At 44.0% G+C, this 26,279-nt stretch overlaps 3 protein-coding genes and 1 long non-coding RNA gene across 5 annotated transcripts; 2 read left to right on the top strand and 2 right to left on the bottom strand.

The window, feature by feature from the left end:
* The first annotated feature begins 151 nt into the window (after nucleotides 1-151).
* LOC112567351 lies at nucleotides 152-5,029 on the top strand. The gene is made up of 5 exons (XM_025244030.1): nucleotides 152-328; nucleotides 2,068-2,128; nucleotides 2,468-2,572; nucleotides 2,937-3,101; nucleotides 3,783-5,029. Exons 1-5 carry the CDS (start codon nucleotides 311-313, stop codon nucleotides 3,836-3,838), a joined length of 405 nt encoding a protein of 134 aa, XP_025099815.1. The 5' UTR covers nucleotides 152-310; the 3' UTR covers nucleotides 3,839-5,029.
* A 377-nt stretch (nucleotides 5,030-5,406) lies between these two features.
* Nucleotides 5,407-16,572, bottom strand: LOC112567349 (basic proline-rich protein-like). 2 transcript variants are annotated; one of them, XM_025244027.1, is made up of 6 exons: nucleotides 16,290-16,572; nucleotides 15,421-15,553; nucleotides 10,572-12,323; nucleotides 10,088-10,369; nucleotides 9,532-9,624; nucleotides 5,407-8,785 (listed from the first exon to the last, which is right to left on the bottom strand). In XM_025244027.1, exons 1-6 carry the CDS (start codon nucleotides 16,308-16,310, stop codon nucleotides 8,589-8,591), a joined length of 2,478 nt encoding a protein of 825 aa, XP_025099812.1. In that variant the 5' UTR covers nucleotides 16,311-16,572; the 3' UTR covers nucleotides 5,407-8,588. The 2 variants fall into 2 exon arrangements, with proteins under 2 accessions (XP_025099812.1, XP_025099813.1); XM_025244028.1 differs by lacking the exons at nucleotides 15,421-15,553; nucleotides 16,290-16,572 and adding an exon at nucleotides 12,923-13,068.
* LOC112567354 lies at nucleotides 15,448-16,673 on the top strand. The gene is made up of 3 exons (XR_003099804.1): nucleotides 15,448-15,579; nucleotides 15,918-16,148; nucleotides 16,565-16,673. It is a non-coding gene; the product is annotated as an uncharacterized LOC112567354 (long non-coding RNA).
* A 1,208-nt stretch (nucleotides 16,674-17,881) lies between these two features.
* Nucleotides 17,882-23,581, bottom strand: LOC112567350. The gene is made up of 4 exons (XM_025244029.1): nucleotides 23,121-23,581; nucleotides 20,263-20,400; nucleotides 19,239-19,476; nucleotides 17,882-18,370 (listed from the first exon to the last, which is right to left on the bottom strand). The coding sequence occupies exons 1-4, from the start codon at nucleotides 23,295-23,297 to the stop codon at nucleotides 18,045-18,047; spliced, it is 879 nt and encodes a 292-aa protein (XP_025099814.1). The 5' UTR covers nucleotides 23,298-23,581; the 3' UTR covers nucleotides 17,882-18,044.
* Nucleotides 23,582-26,279: the final 2,698 nt, after the last annotated feature.

The raw sequence follows: 26,279 nt of genomic DNA, 5'->3' as shown, positions 1-26,279 counted from the left end.
TGATACACTTCTATGTCATCGTATGTGTGTATCTATCTATAACAAAATATTTATTTGAAGATTTGCTGTGAAGATTTTCAAGCCTAAATACTACAACCATAGCAGCCAGTCTACACCAGGGGGCGCTCGTGAAGCGCGAAGCGCAGGAAGTACCGGAGCGAACCGTGCGGGAGGCTCATCACACAGTTGACTTCAGCCACCGAGGAGAGAACCTGTTAGCCACACCAAGGACACTATCTCGGTAGTGTCCATGGTGAGGCCTTTGTTGTAGTGTTTTAAAAAGCGAAAATTCTAAATTCATTTGCTGCTGATGAAGATGCAAGCCGTCGTAAGTACACAATGAGTATTTCTTAACAGTTAACAATTTCTTAACGCTTGTTAGCAACTATTCAGGATTCTGGAACTTCTCGAACCACAACCGTTTTAGATGAATTTTACAAAGACTTAATAATATTCAAAATAAGCAAACAATCATGCCAAGATCTTCAGTATTTAGAATAATTTTAATCTTTATTTTAATTTTTGTTTGTTTGAAATAATTACAACGATGATCTATTAAATAGGAGTTTCCCGATGCAAAACAAAGATAAAAGATTTTAGATATTTTTCTTCAGATGTTCAGGCAATTACTTCAAGTGACAACACCGAAACATACATCAAGTATGATTCATAATGCCAAGAAATATATATTTGATATTATCGAGTAATAGGGAACACTGAAACGGAAGAGATTTTGTTATACAGACAATAAGTATAACATGAATAAGTAATAAGTACTACTTGAATACGGAAGGGGGAAAAGCCCAACATTTCAAATAGTCAAAACAAAAGAAAAATGTAATACAAAAAAAACAATTTTGTTGTAGTATCACATTTTTTCGACTCAAAATTCATTTGAATGTTGTTAGAAGAGTTTATTTTGCCCGATGCGGTGTATATCATTTTCGCCCAAGATTTCATTATGGTGGCAAGAAAAGTCTTTAGACAGAGGAAGACATGAGTGGTTCAGTCTTCACATTTTTTGTCCTAATCCAGGGTAACACGAGAGAAGGGGGCAGGCCCTCGGGCACTCGTGTATGTGTTTATTATTTATCTTGTCAACAATTCTTTCAAGTAAAATTTTGGAACGACTGCTACTTGTGGACTTGAGTGTCAAATATTAAATATTCCTACCTCATTTTAAACCATTCTTAAGTGTGTCCCGCTACAAAATAAACTCAGAAGAAGTCTTTAGTGAGAGCAAATTCTTCACATTTCGATTGAAACGTTGACCACTGAGGGCTATAGTTAAATATTATTTCCCTCTTTTTCTTATTCCCTTCTTAAACGAAACGAACTATTAGTGTATTTTATTTGTTAAGATGTGTAAGCTAAACATAGCAATAAAACATTCAAAATTTTTTTATTCCTAATGCCAGCTGGAATGTTACAGAAAATCAAGAGTTGGTACTGAACACTGTTAGTGGCAGTGACTACAGTTAAATATACTAAACATTATTAAAGAAGGCAGTTTTGTATTGTTTACTTACTTTTTATGTCGGTTTAATTCAGTGATGCCCAACCTTTTTCGGCTTGCGGGCCATATCCATTTCGGACAGCCGTGTCGCGGGCCACTTCACCGCAAAAATACAAAAAAGAAAAAAAAAATAGAGCGGATACCATTTTTTTATTAGAAACAAGTTGTACTTACCATTAATTATGTACTAATTAGTGGGATATTTGAAGTTGTTTTCCCGAAACCAACTTCTGAATGTCCGGCCTCATCGTAGAGACACCAAGTCGGAGCACTGAATCGAAATGTTCGTCCATCGAAAAAAAGATTGAGAGACGCCCCTACGTGGGGATAAATACTTCTTCTTCCTTTTTTTTTTTTTTTTTTTTACTAACATGCCGATTTCCTGCACTGTGGGCAGAAGTTTCGCGGGCCGGATATGGCCCGCGGGCCGTAGGTTGGGCATCCCTGGTTTAATTAAAGACTGCCAATTCTGTTTATTTTGTCTCAACAAATGTCGATGGTTACAAAAAACATAGTACTTATGACACAAATAAGAAAAATCACAATTACAGGAGAGATCGCTCATCGACCATCAGGACCGAGGGCACCAGCCAACATTCTTGGAAGTCCACGGTGAGTTGCAAGCAATCAGTAAGATGTGTTCGTATAACAACTCGGTGTCAGCAATCGTTCTGGTGAGTTTATAGGATTCAGGACTGATGTCTTCAAAAGCGAACTTGTTCTTGTTTTTCTGTAAATCTCAATCGCTTTCCCACAACAGGGGATCCTAGAGGGGCGCCTTTGTCACTGTAGTACAAGTTTTACCTACGGGTCGCGAATCTCAAACTCTCTCATGTTACTGTTGACACAAGTTGACACAGCCATTGGCGATGCGCAGGTAAACAATAGCACAAGTGTAGGTTTCCGTTAATACAAACAAATTTAAATAACGCTGACTGCTGTACTTTGCAGAAAATGACATTCCATTGCACCAATCATCACCTGTTCAAGAAACAGGTGAACAGGTGCACTTGCAAGAACTTCATACTGGAATCGTTGTGGCCCACGTGGGCTCAGGTGAGCATTTGGACATTATTTGTAGCCATTGATGACATCAGGTATGTGGCAAGCTGAAAGGCACAGAACTCTAGATGACAAACGATTCAAATAGATATGATAGTGTGACAAAGCACAGCTGACTGACCCAATCACTAGAAAATGACAGAAACTTCTAGATTTATTTAACAAGGGTTTATGAAGATCAGAAGACTTATACATCGTCCCAAAAGAGTTCATAGTGAGTGTCCATACTAAGGTGTATCAATACCTTGAACAACACAATTGAATGCGCTGTCTCCGCAACACCTTAGGGAGGACATGTAACCCATCGTACATGACTGTAGATGCAGTAGAAATCTGTTTATACCTTCATGTTTTCCAGGCAACCTGTTTCCACCAATGGCTTCAGCTGAAACCAGTTGGAGAGGTCATGACCTGTCCCATCGTTTAGAGACAGAGCACGACTACGAAGTGCATGGCAACAGGAATAGAATTGTGTACCTGCTGGCAACCCAGGACACAGACCGTCTTCCTGTCCACACCCTTTGTGAGTGCATTAAAATATATTTTTTTATTTAATTGAACTTTAAAGACAGCAGCATTGGTATTCTTATGACAAGCTTTCAAGATAAACAATAAACAACAACAACTTTGATTCACGAGCGCACACACCTCTACTAAATCTAGGGACCCAGTCTACCCAATTCTCAAAAACTACCCCTGTGAAACATTAATGCAAAATATCTATTAGACTGCATGAGACGACGAAGGAGGTACACAGACTAGCTAAACCACGTGATGCCCAATACCAGGTGGTGCAAACCCGTTGGCCGGGTTGTAAGAAAAGTGGACTGTCTCTCCTTTGTTGTTGTTGATCTTGGAGGGAAAGTGTTTCCACCTAACGGTGATTTCTGCCGGGGTGGGAGCGGGGATCCAATGTCTCGCCTAGCAGATTCTCCACAAGATGTGTCAGCATAACCTCAAATATGATCTCAACGGTCATGATTCCTGTGTTTACAGTATTCGCGACATTTCCACCGAATAATACATCTCGTATTTTACTAACACCCACCACACCACTCTACCATCTAATAGCAATTTAATCTGTGTATAATTCATTATTCCAATAACTATCTATATCCATAGAGAGAGAGAGGGGAAAGGAGAAAGGGAAACAATCCATACGTGTGTCTGTATACATATAGCAGTTACCTCTCTTTGTTTTCAGATGCCACGTTGTCAGTGAGAGTCCGCCGCATCGATACCACCATCACTGATTCTTAGCTTCTACATGTGTTATGTATTAGTAAATTAGTTGCTAGGTTAGGAACTGAAAGTAAACTTGCTTTGTAGTGTACGTACCTCTCTGCGCGTGAAATGGCGAGAATAGAGGTCAGTGTTGTTGTCATGAACCAGCCTGGTTCAAGGCCAGAACAACAGGCCGAAGCGGGGGTGTGGTAGATAATTATACGTGGGCCGTGGTCAATGAAAGCGGACATTTCAGGGAGACTTTTCTGTCCGTTTTTACGACTTGACTTATGGAGGCGACCGAGGCACAGGGTTGGGGGGAGGGTAAGATGTAGGTGGTTAGTAGTATAGCGCGGTGGGTAGTAGTTCCTTTAGTGTTAGAGCGATAGCATCAGGGCCGGGTTGATTTGGTGGCGAGTAGTCACGTGTCCTCTTACTATATAGTTAGGGGTAGATGTTTAGTCGGGGCTTTTTCCTCGTGTTCCAGCAGAGACGCCGCTCTCTGAGCGATTGTCAGGCGCAGGCAGCAGGTCTGAGAAGGGGAAGTCCGTTTAGAACGTATCACTACCTGCTGGCACTTGCGGTCTGGTTGTGTAGAGAGGAGAGTGTGTGCTGTAACCAGGAGACCGATTCTCCCAACGACAAGGGGGGGGGGGGAGTTAACCGTGTCCGGCAGCAAGACGTGCGAGGCCGCGGTTGGTAGAGACCACCGTGCCACCGGTCCAGTTGTGGTCATCATCCGAGTACAACAGACAAACCATCTTTACCATTGAGAATCGTCGCTGCACCCAATTGCCTGGGGCAACTGTGGTGGAGCAGTGGCAAGGAATCGTCGGGAAGACAGGGTGCTTGCAACCAGCTGCACTCATCTTCAGATTCCATCCAGGTGGAGCGAGCCGGCTACAGTGACCCCTTTCCCCTCGGGTGGTAATCCCATCCCTCTGCCCCGCCTCGTTTCATCACAGTTGTCCGCGTGCGATTGAGTGTAAAGGGAACATCCCCCTGTTGGAATGAGATGAGAACCCATGAGACCCTCACTGCACTGATGGTCACAGGTCCACCTTATTGCAAGACACAAGACACCATCGGAAACAAATGAAATTCTATCAATTTACAACTGTTGATTGAATAAAGCATGAGGAACTGGAGGAAGTATACAGATTAAATTCCTCTTTTAAACTTCTGTCAAACCTTTATTACCAATAATAAAAAAAGAAGAGCATAACATTTACTTGTCTATTTTTTGTATTCTATTTACTAGAGAAGGATCAACATAACGAACCTTAAAATACAGATGATCTGTACGGACTGGAAGACATTTAAAATTCCCATTACATAGCTGTCTCTGTGTTTTATCTCCCTTTGTCTGATTAACGGCCTAGAGCCTAAACTGACAGTTGGAAGTGATTTGTATATGTGTGTGTTTGTTCAGTTATAAAAGACAGGTGTATTTTAAATTTATTTCTTCTACATCTACAGAATTACATTTTATTACAGGATTTCGGATGCTCTCTCTCTCTCTCTCTCTCACACACACTTTGCCAATCTCTAAGATACGAGAGCTCAGACACAAAACACATAAACACAAAAAGAAAACAAAGAACTCACCGTGATCAATCATTCATGTTTTCTTAATTCCAGGAATTTTCAGGATTTCAGACTATCGAGAAAAATCTCTCGTCAAGCAGTCAACACAAATAAGCATTCATAGCTTTTCACATATTTCTCAACAGTATTTGCATGCACGTGAGAATAATCAATCGATGACGCATACTTCATTATCCAAACAAAATAATCAATTACTTCTACTTAAATACAAATTAACGACTTTTGCGTACTTCATACACACTCCTAATATCTATATATGCATATATTTAAATATTTTTAATTAATCGCCAAAAGATGTGATTTAGTTTTTTACAGCTAGCTATCTAAATAGACTGAAGGACGACAAGAAATGCGTGATCCAACAGGTGCTTAGTTTTAACACCTCAGAGTTCGAGTCCATTCAGCAGTGTAAGTAATCATGGAGGCATCTTACTCATCACACATCAGAGACTGTGACCCCACCCTCTCACAACAGCTGGTTGAGAAAATAATGCGGTCTTTCACACTTCATTCTGCTACAAAGTATCACAGTATTTACAACGGGAAAAAATCATTCAAATCTTTTTAACATTGTTTTAGATAGGACACTGGGTGCAACAGAGAAGCTGGCGGTGTAATCGTGTACAACTACATACTGCCTTAGTCGATAAATACAAAGATATCTTGAACAAGTGTTGAACAATTTTTAAACATCAAATTATTTACTTGATTTAGCAAAAGGACTGAATTAAGTTTTCGATCTTTTGAGAACAGAAATCTTTAAAAATGGGACTTTGTGGTGACTACAGCTTGAACGTGTAAACCTCATCCAATAGTTTTCGATTCCATTCACCTGCCTCGCGCTTTTAGTCTGACATCATCAGGACTTTCAATACAAACAAAAACAATCAACATAAACAAATCACATGCTGAAAATGCATCCCCTCTATTAGTAATTAAAACTTATGAAAAAAAGTATGAAAACAGTCAAAACTAAGAAATGTTCACAAAAAAATTAACAGGATTTCTGTTTCAAAAAATACTATGCGTCCGTGCGACATAGAATAGGTTTTTGACTTTACTGGCAGTGGACACAAGGTGGCGCTGATAGGCTCTGACCACAGACAAAATAATTCTCTCCCAGTGCACAAGCAGGTCCTGGCGGACAGGATGTGTCATGGATGCAAATCTCACGCATGCACACTCACTTTTCGAAAGCAAATATTAAAGCCACTTTGAAAGAGCATCCTTGCCATACAATGACAGAAAATCACCGTAAGGAAGGTAAACCAACACACCTTCTGTCACTCCACTTTCCAAACTGTTGCCCCCAAAAGGTAATCATGGTAATCAAAGGACGCAGAAACCACTGGCAAAGAACAACAATAAACTTGAGGGCGAGAAAGATCTTGAGTTGAAAATGAACTCATCAAATACTAGTATAATATATCACAAGAAGTAACTGTATGGACCCCGCCAACGTAAGGCCGCGTGAACATAAATTTCAATGTATTCAGCTCTTGAAGATGTCACGTGGGACTGTGGACAGACACCCACAGGACGAACATGACAGGTGTCTGAGGCAAGAGTGAGAAGACTTGGTGTTGAGCTTGTCAGAGATGTACAGTAATCACAGCAGCAGATACTTTGAGCATGACAAGACCTCAGGCTGTGGGATTGTTTGTGGACATAGAGAAGGTCGTGCAGCTCTCGGAAGCTGCTCGTGCCAAGACTTGTGTTACAAAGGAATGGTGTTACTGGGCAATGTCACATGCTAGTGTCAATACAGAAATAAATGGCTTAAATTCTTATTCTCTACCAGCCCTCTCTCACCCACTCACACCCTCATCCCACGTTATGTTTGTATCTCAAGATATATATTATACATCCACTTGTACTCCATAAATGTTCATACACCTAACCTATCCAGTGAAACTAAACAGTTTATACAGCAAACCTGCATTAAGATAATCATTCAAACAAGACTACCTTCATCTAAAATAATAAAAAAATAAATGACAGCAGACATTTGTCAGTCACGACGATGAAATTAATAATCATTACTAAGTAGCTATTTTGTAAAAATGTTTTATCCAGGGGCGATTTTTGTGTAACCTGCAACGGGTTTATTCCTTTTTTATAACAGACTTAAACTGATGAAGATTTCCAAAATTCTGTAACAGGACACCAATGGCTAATGTAATGCTATGCTTTCATTTGATTTACTCTCTATTATTTTTGAAGATAGTTGCAAAGCCATTTCATTTGACTGCATCTTCGAACTTTTAAATAGCATTTCAAATGGTCTCCACGCTTGTACAAATATTCTGTATGGATCTGTGTGCTGCAATTGGGGACAGGGAGGTGAGGCCATTAGGGGCTGTTCTCACGTTGCAATGAACCGCACGTTGCAGGGTTTGCAAGCTTTGCGAGCTTTATTTAGGACCTGGTTCTATTTATCGAAAGACATGGCATCCCCTAATCCACTTCTTTATCTTCTTCACCCTCCTTCCTCGAGTAACAGGACTAAGTAACCACAAGCGGTTGCTATATTGCTTAGTACCCACAATCCTCTGTAGGGATGACGTCACCTTGCAGTGCCCCTGCTACGTGCGAGGAGAAGGGTGTTGCAAAGCTACACTGCAAGGGAAATGCTACAAGTGCAAACTTTGAAAACACTGCAACGTGAGAATAGACTTTAATATTTATCTGCGGATATTCATGTCTCCAACCTGAACAAACAGTCAAATGTTCTGAAGGACAAGCTGAATGTCAGCCATCTTGACAGACACCGGACGTCTGTTCATGATCAGAAATCTCGGAACCAGGACCGACTCACTTTTCCAGGAAATCTCCCAATGAGGGTACTTTTCTTATCACTCGCCGACCAGAATCCAATGGCGAATTTGAAGTACTAAACCCTTTCATCCAGGCAGTCAGTTTATACCCCAGGTGAATTCCTCACCCACCAAGACAGTAGAAGTGGGGTGAGACCAGATAACATTTTAGCAAGCTGGACCTAGTGTGAAACATAAGGCAGCAAGACTCCCCTCCACCCGTCACTTTGTTCTTCCCTCTGCACATCTATTTTAAGCAACTCGAGTCACTCCGACGTGACCCTTTGTAGATCACGCGATTCAATGAGGACCTTGGCACCTGTCTAAAGCCCGCCGCGCCTGCGCAACAGGGCCCAGTGACGTCAGGCCAGGTAGGCGCGCACCCGCTGGGTGATGGCGGCCCGACAGATGGGGCACTCCTTCAGGCGCTCCGAGCACTCCTTGCAGCAGGCCAGATGGCCGCATGGCATGAAGACGATGCACACTTCCTCTTCCATGCAGATTTTGCAGAACCGCTGGTCAAGCAGGCGGTGGATCTCGTCCGGCTTCAAGCCTGGAACTGAAAACAGGAGGGGGAATAAACGATCTGTACATAAAGAAAAACAATATCACGCGGAACACCTGTCACACCAAACAAACGTTGTCATTTTAGAGAATATGGAAGTTTTCACTAACATCACAGCCATAAGACTTAGGAAAGCGCACGGGCAAACTAACCACCCCTCTACCTCCGGCCTGAGTCAAAATGCATTGCAAAATTTCAACAGCAAAAAAAGAACGGAATTACACAAAGCTGTATTGAAACAAAACAAAACAAGAAAAAACAAAACAAAAACAAAAACAAAACTAAACAAAAAAAAAAAACCAACCCCAAACAAATAAAAAAACAACAAACAACCCCCCCCCCCCAACAACAGAGAACGTGGCGCGAGACGCAAATAAAATGGAACAAGAATAATCAGTGGGATAACAACAGGAGTAGAAGGAAAAGTAAACTTGAATTCAATCTCATAAATCTTGGTGTCGCAACGGTTAGCGCCTGTCACCAATACACTGAAGGTTGGATGTCTCGGGTTCAGCTCTCGTCTGGTACAAGCTGCTCTTTCTCTGTATGTGGCAACTGTTTACAGGGCTACCTGCTTTAATTGTTAGCTCGGTATTCTTCAAGCCCAATAGGAGGGAAAGGGAAGATGGGAAGAATATATGAAATATATGGAGAATATATGGAAGAATAAAAAACAACAAACGAATGAAGCAAGAGGAAGTGTGGAGGAAAACGACCGAGCGAACGATAGCGAGGCTCACCTGTGGACGTCTGCTTAGGCTCGGACGGCGACGGCGACGGCGTGGGGTCAAAGACAGCGTCCAGCAAGGCGCTGGCGGTCGAAAACGAATCTCCTGCACACACACACACATACACATATATACTGACTTTTGTAGCCTGAACCCGAAAAACATGTCAAGAAAAAAATCTGAATCGACATTCACTAGAAGCCGCAGAAATAATTCGGTCATTTTATTTTAAGGCTGAACAGATTTCACGTGAGGCATGACAGCCGAGCTCGTTCTTCACACCATCACGCTTCTTTCGTGAGTACTCTCCCCTCTCATACAATCCTGCTCGAGCTTTTCGTGGGTTCACGCGCAAAAGACACTACGCACACAATATTTTCTAGAATTATTTATTCATACAAACTAATTTTTTGTTTGCTCCATAGTTTAAAAAAAAAAAAAAACCAACAAAACAACAAAGCAAAAGTGAGCGAAAGTAATGTTTTAAGCTGTCTACGCAGAGTCCGATCAGAAGCCAGTTAATCAAATTAACAATCAGAAACCTCATCGATATCAACAGTCAACTCACCAGCGCATAGAATCCGTTTTTCTATCGCCTTCCTGACGAGATCTTCCGGAATGTCCATGGCCAGCACGTCCTTGACCATCGCCGTGTCCATGAAAGCATCCAAAACAGTTTTCGCCACGCCGACGTCAGAGCTCCCAGCTGGCGTCACTGCCGGTGTGCTGTTTCTGACGTCAGTCGGCACGTGAGGCACGGTACCCGTGACGTCAGCAGGTTTGGGATGAGCAGGAGCTGTGACGCTACTTAGAACTGAGGGAATATTCTGGATCGAGTCACCTATGCTGTCTGAAATACAACAGAAAGTGGTTCAAACATTCATAGTATTTACATCGAGTGGAAGTCAGCGGGGGGTCACCAGGGGTCGGGTGCACATCACGTGACTAAGCTGACACGGCCTGACACTCACGCCTGTTTGTGAGCAGGTCGTGTACAGAGCGACCAGTTCACTAGTAAACTAACCAACTGGGTAAACAAGCCATCAACTTACCGGACTCCATGGTAGCGAGTCTGGCCTGCTGCGGGAGGCTACCGGAAGTTGGTCTGGAAGCCGGTTGTTGCTGCACCTGGGCCAGGCGGGGGCCGAGGGCGGCGGCCAGTGCGGCGACATTGGTGTTGCTTGGACGCTGGGGGCGAGGGGCGGCGCCGGGCTTGGGTAGCACGGGTGGCGGGGGGCGGTCAGAGCTCATGGCGCGGAAATGAGCGGCGCGCCCCGACACAGTCCGCCGCAGCAGCGTCTCCTGGCTGTGCTGCTGCTGACCATCGCTCACCCCGCTGGACGCAGGTCGTGCACTTCTTTCCGCTTCCGGTGCCACCTCCGCGGTTTGCGGTGGTTGAGATGGAGGCTGGAACTGCTGTTGCTGTGGTATTGGCGGCGGCGGCGGCGGTGGTGGTGGTGGTGGTGATACCTGTTCCGGTTGCTGTCGTGGTTGTGAGCTGTGTTGGTGTGGTTGCGACTGTCGTGGTTGTCGTGACTCGGGTCTCGCGGTTCGAGCTTCGGATGTCACCGTGACCCCGCTCTCACCTTCCTCCTGCCGCGGCTGTTGTTGCTGTGCCCGCTGACGTTCCTGTAGATGCTTGATTACATCCTGCATCTTCGGCGGAAGCTGGACTGGACCTGACAGTCGCTGCTGGTGTTGCTGCATCCCTTCCTGCGGCACATCATGTTGCTGCATCGCTTCCCTCCCTTCCGTCTGCTGTCTCGGTGATTCGATAAACTCGTAAACATCGCCCTCCGCCTCGTCACCTGGATCAGGCGCCTCGCGCAACCCCGTATCCAGAATCCCTCCTCCCGCAAAAGCACGGTTCGCTTCCGGAGCTAGCGGAAGTCGGTCTGGCCGCGTCGCCCTCTCCTGGTTCGATTCTTCCGCCCCGCTCCGGAGACCGCTGGTGGTGGGAGCGGATGCCCTTTTGGGAAAGCAGGTCGGTCCCGGCACCAGCACTGCTGCTGGCACAGGCTCGAGATAGTTTTCTTCCACCTCGGAGTAGTACGTCTGCGACGGGTCCTGCAAGACAGGATACAGGGAGGAGGAGGGCTTGGGGGGCTCGGCTGTGGGCGACATGAGGCTGTGCTGGACCCTCGGTCCAGGGATCAGCTGCGAGGAACCGGTCAAAGGAGGAGTGGGTGACATGGGGGTGGCAGGAAGCGAGGCAGATGAGGGTGGCGGGGGAGGTGGGAGTCGAGGGGGTGGGGGAGACGGTGAGGCTTGGGGCGGAGGCAGGGGAAGACGAGGGGTTGGATGAGACGGCAACGCTTGAGGTGGAGGTGGTGGAATACGATGGGTTGGGGGCGGTATCGGTGTTTCTTGTGAAAGGGGAGGTGGTGGCGGTGGCGGCGGCGGTGGTGCCGGTCGTCTGGCTTTAATCACCCCGGGCTTCACTGCCGAGGCTGCAGAGGGTTGAGATGACGACGATGATAATGACGATATAGATGAAGATGATGAAGAAGACGGTAAAGATGATGACGACTTCGTCGCTGTCACTGTCGTCGTCGTAGCAGATGGTGCTGTTGGGGGAGAGTCTTTCGTCGTGCTGGGCAACGGGGGCAAAGGCCGCCCAATGTTCTTGGCCGCACTAAAGAGGGCGTCGTCATCCGAGGGAGGAGCGCTCGGCATCACTCGAATGTCACTCTTGTCCAGTTTCTTGACCTCCCCCTTGGCAGCCTTGCCGCGAGCGAGCGGCATTTTGTTCTTCTTCACGTCCGCTGGGGTGGTTGAAGAAGAGAAAGACTGTACGCCATCACCTGAAACGAGCGTTTGTCAAACTTATAGATTGTCAACCATGACCTTTCACCTTCATGCTTTCCTAATTTCCTTCCTTTCAGTCATTCTCTCTTTCTGCTTTGCATCCATTCTTCCTTCTTCATTTCTCGTTATCATTGTTTCAATGTACATCCTTCTTAGACTTATTTTCTTTGTCACTCGCCTGAAATAAGTTCTGGACAATACTCGGAAGGATAAGAATAACAAGCACAACAATCATCCCACTTCTTGACACTGGAAACCTGTGGGAGGCAATAAATCTTCAGTAGACAGAAATAAGAGGCAAAGTGAACAAGTGAGAGTGTCGTGTGGTGAGTGTGCTTGCCCGAGAATGAGTGCGTGGGCCCGAGTGCATCATCAAGACAAATGGAAATTCCCCCATCGAGTAACTATGGCGACTGATCTTTTGTCCAAACTACTATTAAACGGTTAATAACAATCATAGTGATAACAGATCTGTTTTCCAACAACAAAAGCAGTATCACAAATTGGAAGGAAGGTAAACACAAACATATCCGGTCCTATTTTTATTTATCTAAATATGAATTTGGTTAAGTTTTTAATTTAAAAAATACCATACCTTCCACGAAGATGTAAATTACCTGAACATTTTTTTTACACTCAACTCGAGTATCTCTCCCTTGAGAAATGATTTGCTGCGAGTGATTTTAAGGGTAAAGAAACTTTCTTATTTCATCAACAAAGTGTTTTCACTGTTAAGAGGAGGAAGACAAGAAAAGTTGATTTCCGAGAAAAGTTGCTCTCAGTCGCTTTCGATACAGTGTTGGAAAACTTGACCTCACCTGGCGACCTGACCTGGTTTTTAACTCAACCGTGGCGTGGGTGCATGCAGACCTGCGGGTGACTCACAAAAGTAGGTCGCAAGAAATCTTACATTTTCCTTTGACTAATAATGTTTAGAAAATGAGTCATGGTCTGCACCCTGCCATTGAGACACAAAGAAACTGGCGACACGCACAAAACAGTCAAAACTCACTGTCCGCACCTCCAACTTAATTTGCACATGGGAAATATTGAAGACTAAAAATAGTAACGCAGCCCCGACATGTCAATCTCACATGTCACACAAACATATTAACCATAAATAGTGTGATGTTGATATAAAAAAATTCTCTAGTAATCGAAAATATAACACAAGAAACCATGTCAACAAAATGTACATAAAACACGGCCGTGCTCACATCCGCAGGTGACTGAGAGTAGGACCATGTAAGCATTATCCCTGATAAAAATATGTTTAGAAACCTACATGACTCTGAATGAATGAAATGCTGACAAGATTTACATGACTTAAGTCTTGAGCCTACTCCAGCAGTAATAACAATATAAACCAATGATAGAACTGTATATAAGCCGCTGGTTTAACTCAAGTCCCTTCCTGCCTATCTTGTACTTCAGACAAACTAGTCGTGTTTGCTAGAACATATAACAGATAAACACAAGTGTTACATGAACACATATAACACATGAACCAACCACACATACCGACAGTTAACATAGCAGACCCAACAATCGCTTAAACAACACACACACACACACACACACACACACACACACACACACACACAAACAAACCTTCTATTGAATAGCAGACACAACAACTGCTTGATTAGCACATCAACTGTTAACGTAGCCGACAAAACAACCGTTTAATCAACACACATCATCAACAATAACTGTTAATTACATCACACAACTGTACACACCTATAGCACAATCCAAATATCAGCATAGACCAGAATAATAGATTAATATAAAAACTATGAACATCACACACACACAACACACACCCGCGCGAGCACATACCCAGGGAGTGGACTGATGTACCTCCAAGGTCTTTCCCCAGAAAGAGAAATGTAATAAGTAGCTCGAAAGCCACACACGAGGTGGTGTAGGCGATGTACCCACAATGTTGCTGTCTGTTGTCAGTGAATGTTGCTGTCTGTCACAGGTATTCGTGTCGGTGATGTACTAATGTTGCTGTCTGTTGTCAGTTAATGTTGCTGTCTGTCACAGGTATTCGTGTCGGTGATGTACTAATGTTCATGTCACAGGTATTCCACCCACGTGTGTTATGTCAGCAACTTCCCGACATACGTGTCCACAGATGTTCGATGCAAGCGCAGATCGATGTAAAGAGTGTAAAGCACCTGCACGTGTAACCTTTGACATTCCTTTGTTCCCGATAAAGCGACACAGGACCTGACAAGGGGCAGGTGGGTCTCGTGTACCCGGGCCCGGGGCTGTGAAGGATGCCCGGCATTGTTCACTGGATTTTTTTCCCCTTCTTCTTTTCCTTTTAAAGAAAGGTCGATGTAACATTCCTCACGCTGGGGATTTTTTCTAAGGGGCGGGGTACTACAACTTTCATCCTGTAATGTCATTAATTTTTCCTCTTTTACTAACCACTCAGGTGTAACAACTCTGTGTTCAACTAGTGATGGTAGATCCTAGTGCACTTCTCCTCCTGTTCGCAGTCTATTTTACCTTACTGCATGACATGCAGATATTGACAATCGAATTGTATGCATATTATTATATACTGGGACAATAATTTACGATTACAATTACAAGGGGCCCTGAGATATCACCTACCCCGGGGGTCGTGCTGGCTCTGGGTGGCCCTGCACGGGACAGTCGACAGCCGAGTAGTTTATGAATCGATCATGCAAACGAACACGTTGTTTGGGACTAGGATAAGTAAACATTATCGTATCACACATCTCTCACACATACAGACTTGAGAGTGTGTGCTTGCGTGTGTGCGCGAGTGAGAGAGAGAGTGAGAGAGAGTGTGAATCTATCTATTCCCATGTATGTGTGTGTGTGAATGTGTATGTGTGTGTCTGAGTGAGAGAGGGGGGTACATAACAGCAGCTTGAGGGTCCGATCCCCTGCCACACACTGACACCATTACACGATAGGAGCGACACGGAAGTCAGCCGCGATTAGGACAGGTACACAAGGTACAGCACACAGGTAGCGAGTTGACACCTACACAACAATATCTTGTCACCGCGACACACTTTGGAGAAAACAAGGTGAGCATGTGATTACCTGCTTCTCTGCTGTCAGAAATCCGAGTGTGGAAACCAATGTCCAGCTTCACAGCCTGTAAATTGTTGCTGTTCCCATCCAACTTACCTGTCCAGTCTGGAGTATTCGGATGTGACGCAATAAGCCGGTGCAACTGTTAAGTGACCAAAACGATACGCAGTGAGTTGGACATTGTCAGCATATCGCAAACACGATTAAACTGCTCACATACCATTATTATGTTATATTACTAATAATTATTATTGTACTGATTCTAACTCTGTAACAAAGTTTACAGCACACGCATTCAAATTAAAGAGATACGATCTAATCATCTCGCGATTAATACAAGTATTAGGTACAGTAATAATTAACTTCCGACAGTTTCGAACCAAGACATTAGCGAAGAGTATTCTACGAATATTTTATATGTATACACAGAAAAAAAAATCATGCACCGAAGTGACGGACTTTCGATACAAATCGTTGATTTATCCGTTACATCCCTTTCTCAAAAGTTGTGCAGTACGTCACTACACACACCTGCCAACACCTCAGTCATGATTCCGAGAAGCACATTCACCTGAGGCAGACGACAAATTGAGCTGTTTGGAACGAATCTCACATGTGCAGAATCTGTTCAAAATGAAATCACGAATCACCAGCCAGGGGAGAGAAACAGTTGACCCATGACCCGCTGTCGTCTGCTCACCTGAGAACCTCTCACCTCGCGACAGCATTCAGAGCAGGTAACAGTTTGTCCGTGACACCCTGAAAGCTTTCTTTCAGATGTCTGCTAAACTTTAATAAAACTTTATTTTTACATTTTTATAAGAAAAGAAATATTTTTGGCAACATTTTCGTGGAGTGTGTACAGTATGTATAGTCACCTCGGGAACACGTGTGTACATGTCCACGTCCGTTAGTGTCCCATGCACCCAGTCAGTCGGTTGACTCGTTACACATTTTCCGTTGTGCGTTTGGTGAACGTTTGAGTCAAGTTACACAGAACTGTGTAATTAACCGTTGGACAGCTGTTACAATTACCGGTAATGAACACTCAGACCCTGACTACAGTCATCTGCCACCTGATTATCTACTGTGCTTGTGTGCGTGTGTTTTGTTTCCATAATCACTGAGATCCTATCTGCATCCTGGTCCACAGTTCATGGAGTCATGAGGTCCTGGGAAACTCCATGGCAACGATCTCTTGGCGACGCACAGTCTCCAACGTCACGACATGCGCAGACAAGTCATTTCCGGATACTGATAAATTGATGGATAACTTTTATCATACCACAGACACGTGATCGCAATCGTTTACAGACAAGGTAGAAATAAGGTTTGTAGGCAATGCACAGTATTCTACTCCTTCTACTACTACTAAGAAGAAGCAAAGAAGAAATTTATCAAGCACATGTTTTGTAATAGCAGTTCAATGGTCCACACGTAAAAGAATTCATGAACACATGCGGGGAAACACACCCACACACACACTGACAGACACTGTAGGACGAGAAAATGGTAATTTAAGTTTTAAAATGTGTTTTAGATGAATAGAGAAAATATGTTTCTGGCGAGTAAAAGGTAATTCCAGAACCTTTTCAGGTGGTTTGGGGGGGGGGTGCCTTTGCCTTCCCCAACTCTCTATGGAGTCAGGTACCCATTCCTGAGTCGACTGGGGACGTTTGCTGCGCTACTCGGGTATCGAACCAGCTCGATGGCCTCTCAGTCCGGAGACCAGCGCTCTAAGCACTCAACTATCCGCTTCTGGCGAATATGAAGTGGCAGTTCATTTCAGAGTACCAGAGACAGAAAACCCCCAGAACACATGTAAGAAGTCTGGACTAAGGAACACAAAGCCTGAAGAGACCATGAGAGAATGAGGCAACGTGTAGATGTGAGTTGAATCAGTAGAATATGTAGATGGGGGCAGAGAGAGTAAGGTCCTTATAACAGAGGATGTTAACTTTATACTAAATGCGTTCAGAAATGGAGCCAGTAGTGATGAGAGGAATGTTGTGGTAAGCTTATTCTCACGGAAAATGAGATGGGCAATGTTGTTTTGAACAAGCTGGAGAATATAGATGGTGGAGTCAGGAAGGCCAGCAAGAAGAGAGTTCTCTAGTCGATACGAAAGAAGACAAGGAAGACAACAAGTTCAGAAGTAGCATCAGTAAGAAGATGCTTTTGGATCTGGTTAATAAGTCAGAGATGAGAATAGCATCATTTGGGAGGAAAGCCGATGGATGAACAGTGTCACAGGATACAACACCCAGTTTAAATTGTCAAGAGAGAGAGGGGGAGAAAGATTGCGATGAAGCTGAGCAAGATTTTGGCGAGTGTCAGTAAGAAGAGATTTGGTCTTGTAATTACTCAGTAGAACTATTATGTATGTAAAAATGTAGAAATATTATGTATGTCACACATATATTTACTTATGAAACTCACTCACGCACAGTGATCAATAGCTACATCGATATTAAAAGTGTTTGAAGTGTCAGTTTAATAAGTCAATGCAACATCAAAAGATTCTCAGATCAGATGCTTAGGAAGATATCGTTCTGTGTGTGAGTGTGTGTGCGTGCGTGCGTGCGAGCGTGTCCGAACAAAAATATTGTCAACATCTTCATTTGCTTCAGCGGTTAGCCACAGCGGCAGTGGGAGGAAGGGCAGTAGCCGGCACCGCAGTTTGTCGCGCACCAGCTGTTCATTCCAGCGACCGATCGCCACACCCCCACTGCTCTGCATTGCTGTCCTTGTCCCTCCGTCACCACACCCGCCATGGAGGTGCTCGGGGCTGCGGTGGTCACAAGTTTGATTTGAGGGGCATCCGTACTCGCTGCTGCTGATGGTGGTGGTGACGAGTCGTTGGCGAGAACAGCGATGTCGGCGCAACCGTAAAACTCCTCCTGAACCGCTCCGCATCCCACGCACTCCACCCCGTCAGGATCCCTCCCCCAACTGTTGCCTGCAAAGACAAGAAGCGAGAATAGCATTTCACGGTTTCTTTTGTGGGGTTTCGTAAAACACTTCTGGGTGAGTCTTGACATGAGACTGACATGATCATCGGGTGGCCTGACAATGACCTCACGTGATGAGCACCGACCCACCCCACAATGACTTGAGCTACTTTCTGAAACGTGGGAGTGAGATACAAAGATTTGACTGATATCTGGTGGTATCCGAGACAGGTCTTGAAAAAGGACAATGTCCTGATATAATGTGGCTCTATGATCATGAGTACAAACAATTTATCCTTCCCCCAACCACCACCACCACCAAAAACACCCAGCCCAATATATATTTGTTTACCCTGTCAATGCGGTTATATTACGTATTTTTATCACTTTATAGTAAATCAGTTTATAGGTAAAGACATCTTGTATGTTTGTATTTTCGATTTTACTGCTTCTTTCGTCGTTCTGTTTGTGATCCTTTCTTTCTCTCGGGTTAGCAAAGGGGAATAATCAGCCGCTGCTTTCGCCTAGTTTTTTTGTCCGCCCTTTCCCTACCAGTAAGTTAGGTAAACTTTCTCACAAAAGTCATTCCTCTTCTAGTAAAGTAAACAGAAGTAAACTAAAAATTTCGCTCCTTCCATAAGTAAACAAGATATGGTTTTTTTGCGTTAGATGATGATGATAATAATGATAATAATGATAATAATGATAATAATAATGGGTATTTATAATGCGCAGCACCACGACCAAGATAGATTGCACTTACTGCGCAGACCAGCAATGATAAATAAACAGATATAAAATATTCTTTGAGGGTATATTTATATGATTTCAGCGGTGACCTTATCACAGCTCACCAGTCAACTGATCACAACTCACCGGTGTGGTATTTCCACTGAAACACACAGTGATCGCAGACCAGGTCAGACGGCAGCACGAGGTCAACGACGTAGTTACGGCTATCTCTGTCAATCTTATAACGGGTCTGACCGTTGCTAGCCAGAGGAAGGAGGTGGGTGTCGAGGCACTCCAGGGTTACCTCCACTGTCGGGTCGCTTACCGGGCAAATGCGAAACTCAAACCACCCGAGATGGTTGGATGTGATCTGGACAGTCACCTGAAGCAGACGGTTGAAAATTGTGAGTGAAGGTCGAGGTGATGACCAGCAGACCACTTGCTACAACTCGTGATGCTGTCTTATTAAAACAAGAAAATGAAAGACTGATGACATCTCGTGGCCATGTTTGTCCAGACAGGACTAGTGCCTTACCACAGGGGTAAAATACACAGTAGGTCCTTAACCTTTCAGCTAGTAACCATGAGATACCAAGGACATGCTTGTGTTAGTCAACAACACTTTATGAGCCTCGTCAGGCGGTGGTTCATGAGATCACTCCAGAGTAAGGATGAGAACCTTCTATTTCAAATAATGCTAATCCAGTGTTACATTTTATTAGAAAAATATTTTACTATCTTTCTCAGATTTTGTTCTGAAAGTCAGTCACGATCACGACTGGAACAACGCTTAACATGCAGCTTTTAAATATCTAGTTAGGTGCATTTTTTTATTTTATTATTATTTTTTGTGCCAATGACTGCTAAAACTCATTGCGAGATACAATGTCACAAATTCTTGGAATACAAACATTATCAAGCACAGAAAGAGTCAAAGAATTACTGAACTTTAAACAAAGCTCAGAAACTATTCATAACCCGCACTGTGGAAGCTGTGAGAATAATATTCACCTCCCACAAACACTTTGGCCTTCTGCTTCAAATTAATTGTAGATAGGGAGAGCCCCTTGCTCACTTTGCTAGTAAAGTCTCTATATTAATTGGCTTTTTCAATCAGTATGGTTTACCTGTTCATTTTGTAAGCAACTGTACTACAATCATACAATACCTGAATAGTCTGCCCCTGCGTGTAGGTGCGAACGATGGTGCCAGTGGCGTAGGTCCCTCCTACTTCGTGTGGCCGTGGGTTCGCATCCCAGCGGTCGCCGCACACCCCACACTTGCCTTGAAGAATATACCACTGGTGCTGTTTGTTCGAGGTTTGAGGTTGTGACAAAAAAAGTCTTCGTAAATAGGCAAGTACATAAACAAGTCACACAGCGACATAGCTAGGTAGCTAGGTTAGTTACTACAAATTAACTGTCACTCAATTACTACACCACTTAAGTGACTCAACAGCTAAGTGAGTCACATGTCTAAGTAACTAAGTCTGTCACTGCGTTAGTAGCCAAGAAGCACAGAGAGAATAAGATACAACGCAAGGATTTTGAACAATGGTTCAGTCTGCAGACACATTTTAGTTGAGAGGATAATCGGACAGGAAGGAAGGGAGGAGGCAAAGATCGAGGAGGAAAGATGACTGATCGTCACCGGAATCACTTATATTCACAAGAAGTGAAAATGAAGGATGGGTGCAGTGATTAGTGACTCCATGATTCACACGAGACGCATGCTGAGTCAGGTTGAGAAAGAGGTTGGGTAAGAGGTTGGTGGAGAGGACTCTTGTAGCGAAAAGAGACGAAACGTCTGAAATAATTCACACACCAAAGGAGGATAAGTCACTCATGCAGTTGTCTTTCCTGTCCCTGAATGAGAAGGAAGAGATCAAGAAGAAGGTCGCAGCCTCAGCAAAAGCATTTATAGTTGTGGCGGTGAAGGTGGTGATGGTGACACCGACAGCTCTAGTTGTGGTAGTAATTTTAAGGATGATTCGACGTTACATTCATTAACACCTCCACCTGACAGCGTCTCCATGTACAATCCTGACGTCAGTGCTGTTGACCTATTTGCGTTGTGGTGTTTGTAAGCGTATATTTCCAAAACGGAAGGTGGGGTGGGGTAATATGGGTATTCATCAAGATTTGCGGAGATGACGCTCCACTGTGGACCCTGTGGAGGATCTGCCTGGCGTCAGCTTGTCGCCTCCTTCTTGCCTAACATCATGTTATCGGCTGGCAAGCTTCCGTTGACTGTAGCAGGAAGGACGGGTACTGGTACAGGTCAAGGGTTGATTGGCGACAAAGTCACATTGTTATATGTATACATGTATATATCTGAAAACTTCGTGCACTAACATAACAGAGTGTCTGATACAAATCGTTGACTAGAAGCACTACATCCCTTTCTCAAAATGTTGGGCAGTACATACACACACGTCTACATGAGGGTACTTAAGCCATGATTCTGGGAAGCGCATTCACCTGGGGCAGACGAATAATTAAAGGCACTGGCACGAATCTGACATGTGTAGAACCTGTTCAAAATGAATTCACATGTGCAGAAGCTGTTCAAAATGAATTCATGTCCATGAATCATCGACCAGACGACAGATATAGTTAAGGCCTGACCCACCGTCGTCTGCTCACCTGAGAACCCGCTGACGTCACTAGAGCATTCAAAGCAGGTAGCAATTTATCCGTAACACCCTGAAAGCCTTCTTTCAGATGTCTGCTGAACTTTAACAAAACATTTTTATTTCCTTTTTGAGAAGAGAAACTGCTCCATTTTTTTCCTTTCCTTGAATGTGCAGTATTTAACGAACCAAGCATGTAACAACTTGCCCGCCTGTTAGTGTCCCACCCAATCAATGTTGTCCGGTTACACATTTTTCTGTTTTGGGTTTGGTAAATACAGTATTTGTACAAAAATTATAGCAACTCCGTATTTCGAGCATATCCAAACGTGGGACATATGGGACAGACTTTGTTTTGTGCTTTTCCTTAATTTTACAGGTAATGAAAATTGACATCCTGATTACAGTCATCTGCAACCTGATTATGTGCAGTGCATGCTTGCATGCGTGCGAACTTCACGCGCACGAGAGATTTTTGTTTCTCTGGTCACCAATATCCTACTTCATGTAGCCGTGGGTTCGAATCCCAGTGCCCACCGCACAACCAATACTTGCCCTGATGGGTTTTGGTGCTCTTTGTTTCGGGTTTATTGTTGTGAAAAAAAAATGTTCCGTAAACACGCAAATACATAAACAGTCCACGTAGCTAAATAGCTAGGTAGTCAAGGCACTTATAGTTAACATTATTACAGCTAAATAAATCCCTAAATTATCACACTACTTGTAACTCAAGATGTAATAACTTCAAGAGCTAAGCAAAAAATCGCACAGTAAATAACCACATTAATTTGTTAACTGGTAAAGTATATCTACCTACCTCACTAAGAAAAAAAACAACAACAAAAAACAAAAAACCAACATAGCTAAGCGACTCGTTTAGTAAATAATGTAACTTTGCTGTGCTGCTATTCTCAACTCTGTTACTACAGTCGCGCGCCATCTCGCAAACTCTGGGTGAACTCTCCACTAACTTTCTCGAAGTATGTCTGCAAACATCGCTGTGAACAAACAGAAAGAGGTCATAGTCGTGAGGTCACGCTTGTACACAGTTCGAATCTCTCCCACTGGCTGAGGCCTTCACAGCTCCATATACAATCCTGACGTCAGCGTTGTTTACCTCTTTACCTGTTCGTTGCGATGTTTGTTGGTGTATATCTCGAGAATCGAAGTTGGATCGGGGAGAGACGAGTTGAGATGAGAGATGATTCATTCAGGTTCAGGAAGATGACACGCTACAGTAACAGGAGAGTCGAGAACAGTAGCAGCATAATAAAGTTACTTCAAGGCCTCCATGTAACAGTTATTGTCGATGTGGTGGCAATGGTGATGATGATAAGTCGATGTCATCGTGTGAGGACATTGTCAATCTTAGTAAAGAGCAAATGGAACATTACATTGAGGCCTCCGCACGACATTTCGTTGTCGTTGTAGTTGATCGGAGTGTTGAAGCCGAAGCGCCAAGCTGACCCTCTCGCCGGAGGGTCGATGAGTCGCCCGTGTCCGTCCACCACCGGCACCGCAAAGAGCGACAGGACCAAAGTCATCGTCATCATAGTTGTCCGGTCTGTCATCTTGGTCACCACTCCACAGTCAATGTAGTCGCTTACACTTGGACTGAACCCTTATATTCAGTGCAACCGTCGAAGATCTGCCTTGTGTCAGTTCGTCACTTCCTTTTTACTCAACATTGTGTTCGCGTTAGCTGACAGCTTCCGGTGACTGTGAGGAAAAAGGACGTGTACTGGCACAGGTCCTGTTGCCTGATGACAAAGTCTCGTTGTTGTCGCTCAACGCCTTCCTTGTGCCCACCCCTCTACCACAGCACCGCTCTTCCTATTGGTTCTGTGGATGCACGAGGACGGGATCCTGACTTGGTCGAGTGCATGTCTTCAAGCCACGGCGTCGTCGGTGTTGCTGTTGTCGTGTGAGATCCGCCCTCAGGCAATTTTATGCCGTGGGAGGGGAAAGTAGGCGTGTGGAATACGGGTGGAAGGGGTAAGGTAGGGATGGGGTTATTGGTGGGCCACTGTTGCCTTTGAACTGTTGGTTGATTAGTGGTTTTTGTCACTTTGGCACTGCTCTCAAGTCCCTTGGAGACCAGCCAAGTTCTATGTGCAGGCATGACGAGGGAGGATTGTGTACCCTGCCCACAGCTGTGCGAGAAGGTCCAGCCTTAATTTTTTTTTATTGTTTTGGTATAAACAGACGTCTGTGGAAATAATACTCATATAATAATACGCCCACGTGAAGAAAGACAAAGTTCATTGCCGCGCTGTACAAGACCTACACAATAAAACAAGCTGCAGACGACCATTTGTGTGTGTATGACAACCAGGTTTTGCTGGCAGTGAAAGACTAGACATCGCTCATTTAGTCCTGCAAAACCTGATCGCCATGTACGTGTGAATTGTCGTTCACAGCTTGTTTTATTGTGCAGATGATGTGCATAGCGATAATGAACTTTGTTTTTATGCGCATGCACAGACCATAGCAAACGGTGAGTCCATCCATCTGCACCATACAAATTTACGTTGAAATGAAAAACATAATATTTACTGAATTTCAAGTTCCGTAGACTTTACATTGTCGTGCGTGTTTTCCTCATTTGTTATGTAAATTTATGTGTTGTACTGTCCGTAGCAGCAAACTTTAATAACATTATAATAAATGTCGGTGTATGTGGTTTTTTTAAACAGTAATGTAATGGTGTGAGTCTTTAAATATATGTGTGTGTGTAAAAAAAAAAAATTAAAAAAAAAAAAAAAGGCGGGGGTATCAGAAGGTACTAAAGACACTCATTTAGGTATTTCACTTTTTTCTCTGCAACTTTGTCTCTCACAAGCCTTGAGTGCAAAAGTGAAAAGCCTCTGCTGGCTTTTAGCGGCACTACTGAGTGTTACAAAGTCGTACTGAGTATACACTCTGGGTGCATGAGCGAGTTTCTGCCTGCAAGGCATCATTATCTTGCTTAAGTGTAGCACCCCATTAAGGAACCGTTGTAATGTCAGGTCATCTGCCTCGGGGCCTGAGCCCTGACGGTGCGCGTTACCAAGTCATGCTGACTATACTGTCCGAGCATTGGCGAATTTTTCTCCGAAATACATCCTACCCTGCTTAATAAGTCCATGAAAAATGCAGTTCTAATGTTAGCTCATGTATCGGAGGATACATGTAATAAAGACACGTGAACGCCATACCCTGACCTCCTGTCCCAGCTCGCGGTCTGCACGTGCCCGCACACACTCGTCTTACAAGGAATCAAGAAGCTGAATCCACTCAAAAGCTGAAAAGCTCGATCATCGTTGCTCTCGAATTTTATTGCTGCCCAAGTTCATCTTGGTGCGATGTTTTCAATACGCCAAATGTGCGAGTGTTTGGCACTCTTTTTTACTGGACTGTGATATGAAAATTTGTCTCAGCAGCAGAATGTTATATGTATACGAGATAATCATCCTCCTCCTCCTCCTCCTCATCATCTTCCATCCATCATCATCATCATCAATCATCATCAATCAATCATCATCATCATCATCTGCAAGCATTCGATCGAGCGATCAGCGTTGAGTTCCTATCTGGATTCTGGAGGAGCATCAACAATAACAACATGTTTATTTGTATGGCGATTGTCCCCACCGGTAAAGTCGGGCTCACAGGCGCTAGGCATGACTGACCACAGTTCATGGCGATGGACGAAGCTACAGCAGTGTGGGAGAACATGCTCATGTTGTAACTGCTTGGTTAATGCAACTTCTTTCTGTACATAAGAGAACACGTGATGTAAGTTTTGTACATCACACCGTTTCACATCCACCTGCAGTCCTGTGGGCGAGTGCTGAGCTACACGCACTGTGGTTGTATCTCGGTGACCTTTGTCTATTCCTGTATGTAGCTGACAGACACGTCACACTGTCAAACTCCACGATGATCACACCTGATGATGATGACTCGCTGATGGTGAGAGACCTTCATCTGGTTTTCTGCCAGTGGTGGGGAGGTGATGTCAGGCTGACTTGCTGGTGGACAATCAGACAGCTGAGATTAGGAACAAGCTCAATGTTTTGTAACTGATTTGTCTGACATAGCTTTTGTCTGTCCTTAGCCTCTTGTCACTCTTGAAACAATCAACTTGACCAGCTACTTGTTTGAGCAAGTCTCTGCTGGCTGTCAACGGCCCTGAGTTCACATCTTCACCTCGCAAAGCCATTAATTGTGTCGTCAGTAATAAATCACAATTAACTATAATTATAGAGACTCGGGTCAACGGAGCTGAAATCGCCAGAAGACTGCTGGTATCGATGCAATCACAAAGCAAAGGACTAACTGTGTGATAGTCAATCTTCAGAAGAAACCATTAAGCAGAAGAGACCGGCAGTCGACGGAAAACCATTATACAGTTAAGTGCGGCTGAATGCTTTTGATGTTTGCCTACTCGTGTTTGCATTTCATGAAAGGGTCCGTTGCGAGCCTTTCACTTCACATATAACCTTCTCAAAAAGAGATCCGGAAAACTTTTTAATGGCTTTCAATACATTCATATACAGGATGTGCATGTC

This window comes from Pomacea canaliculata, linkage group LG6, assembly GCF_003073045.1.
Source record: "Pomacea canaliculata isolate SZHN2017 linkage group LG6, ASM307304v1, whole genome shotgun sequence".
NCBI lineage: Eukaryota > Metazoa > Mollusca > Gastropoda > Architaenioglossa > Ampullariidae > Pomacea > Pomacea canaliculata.
This window is presented reverse-complemented; position numbering and strand designations above follow the sequence as displayed.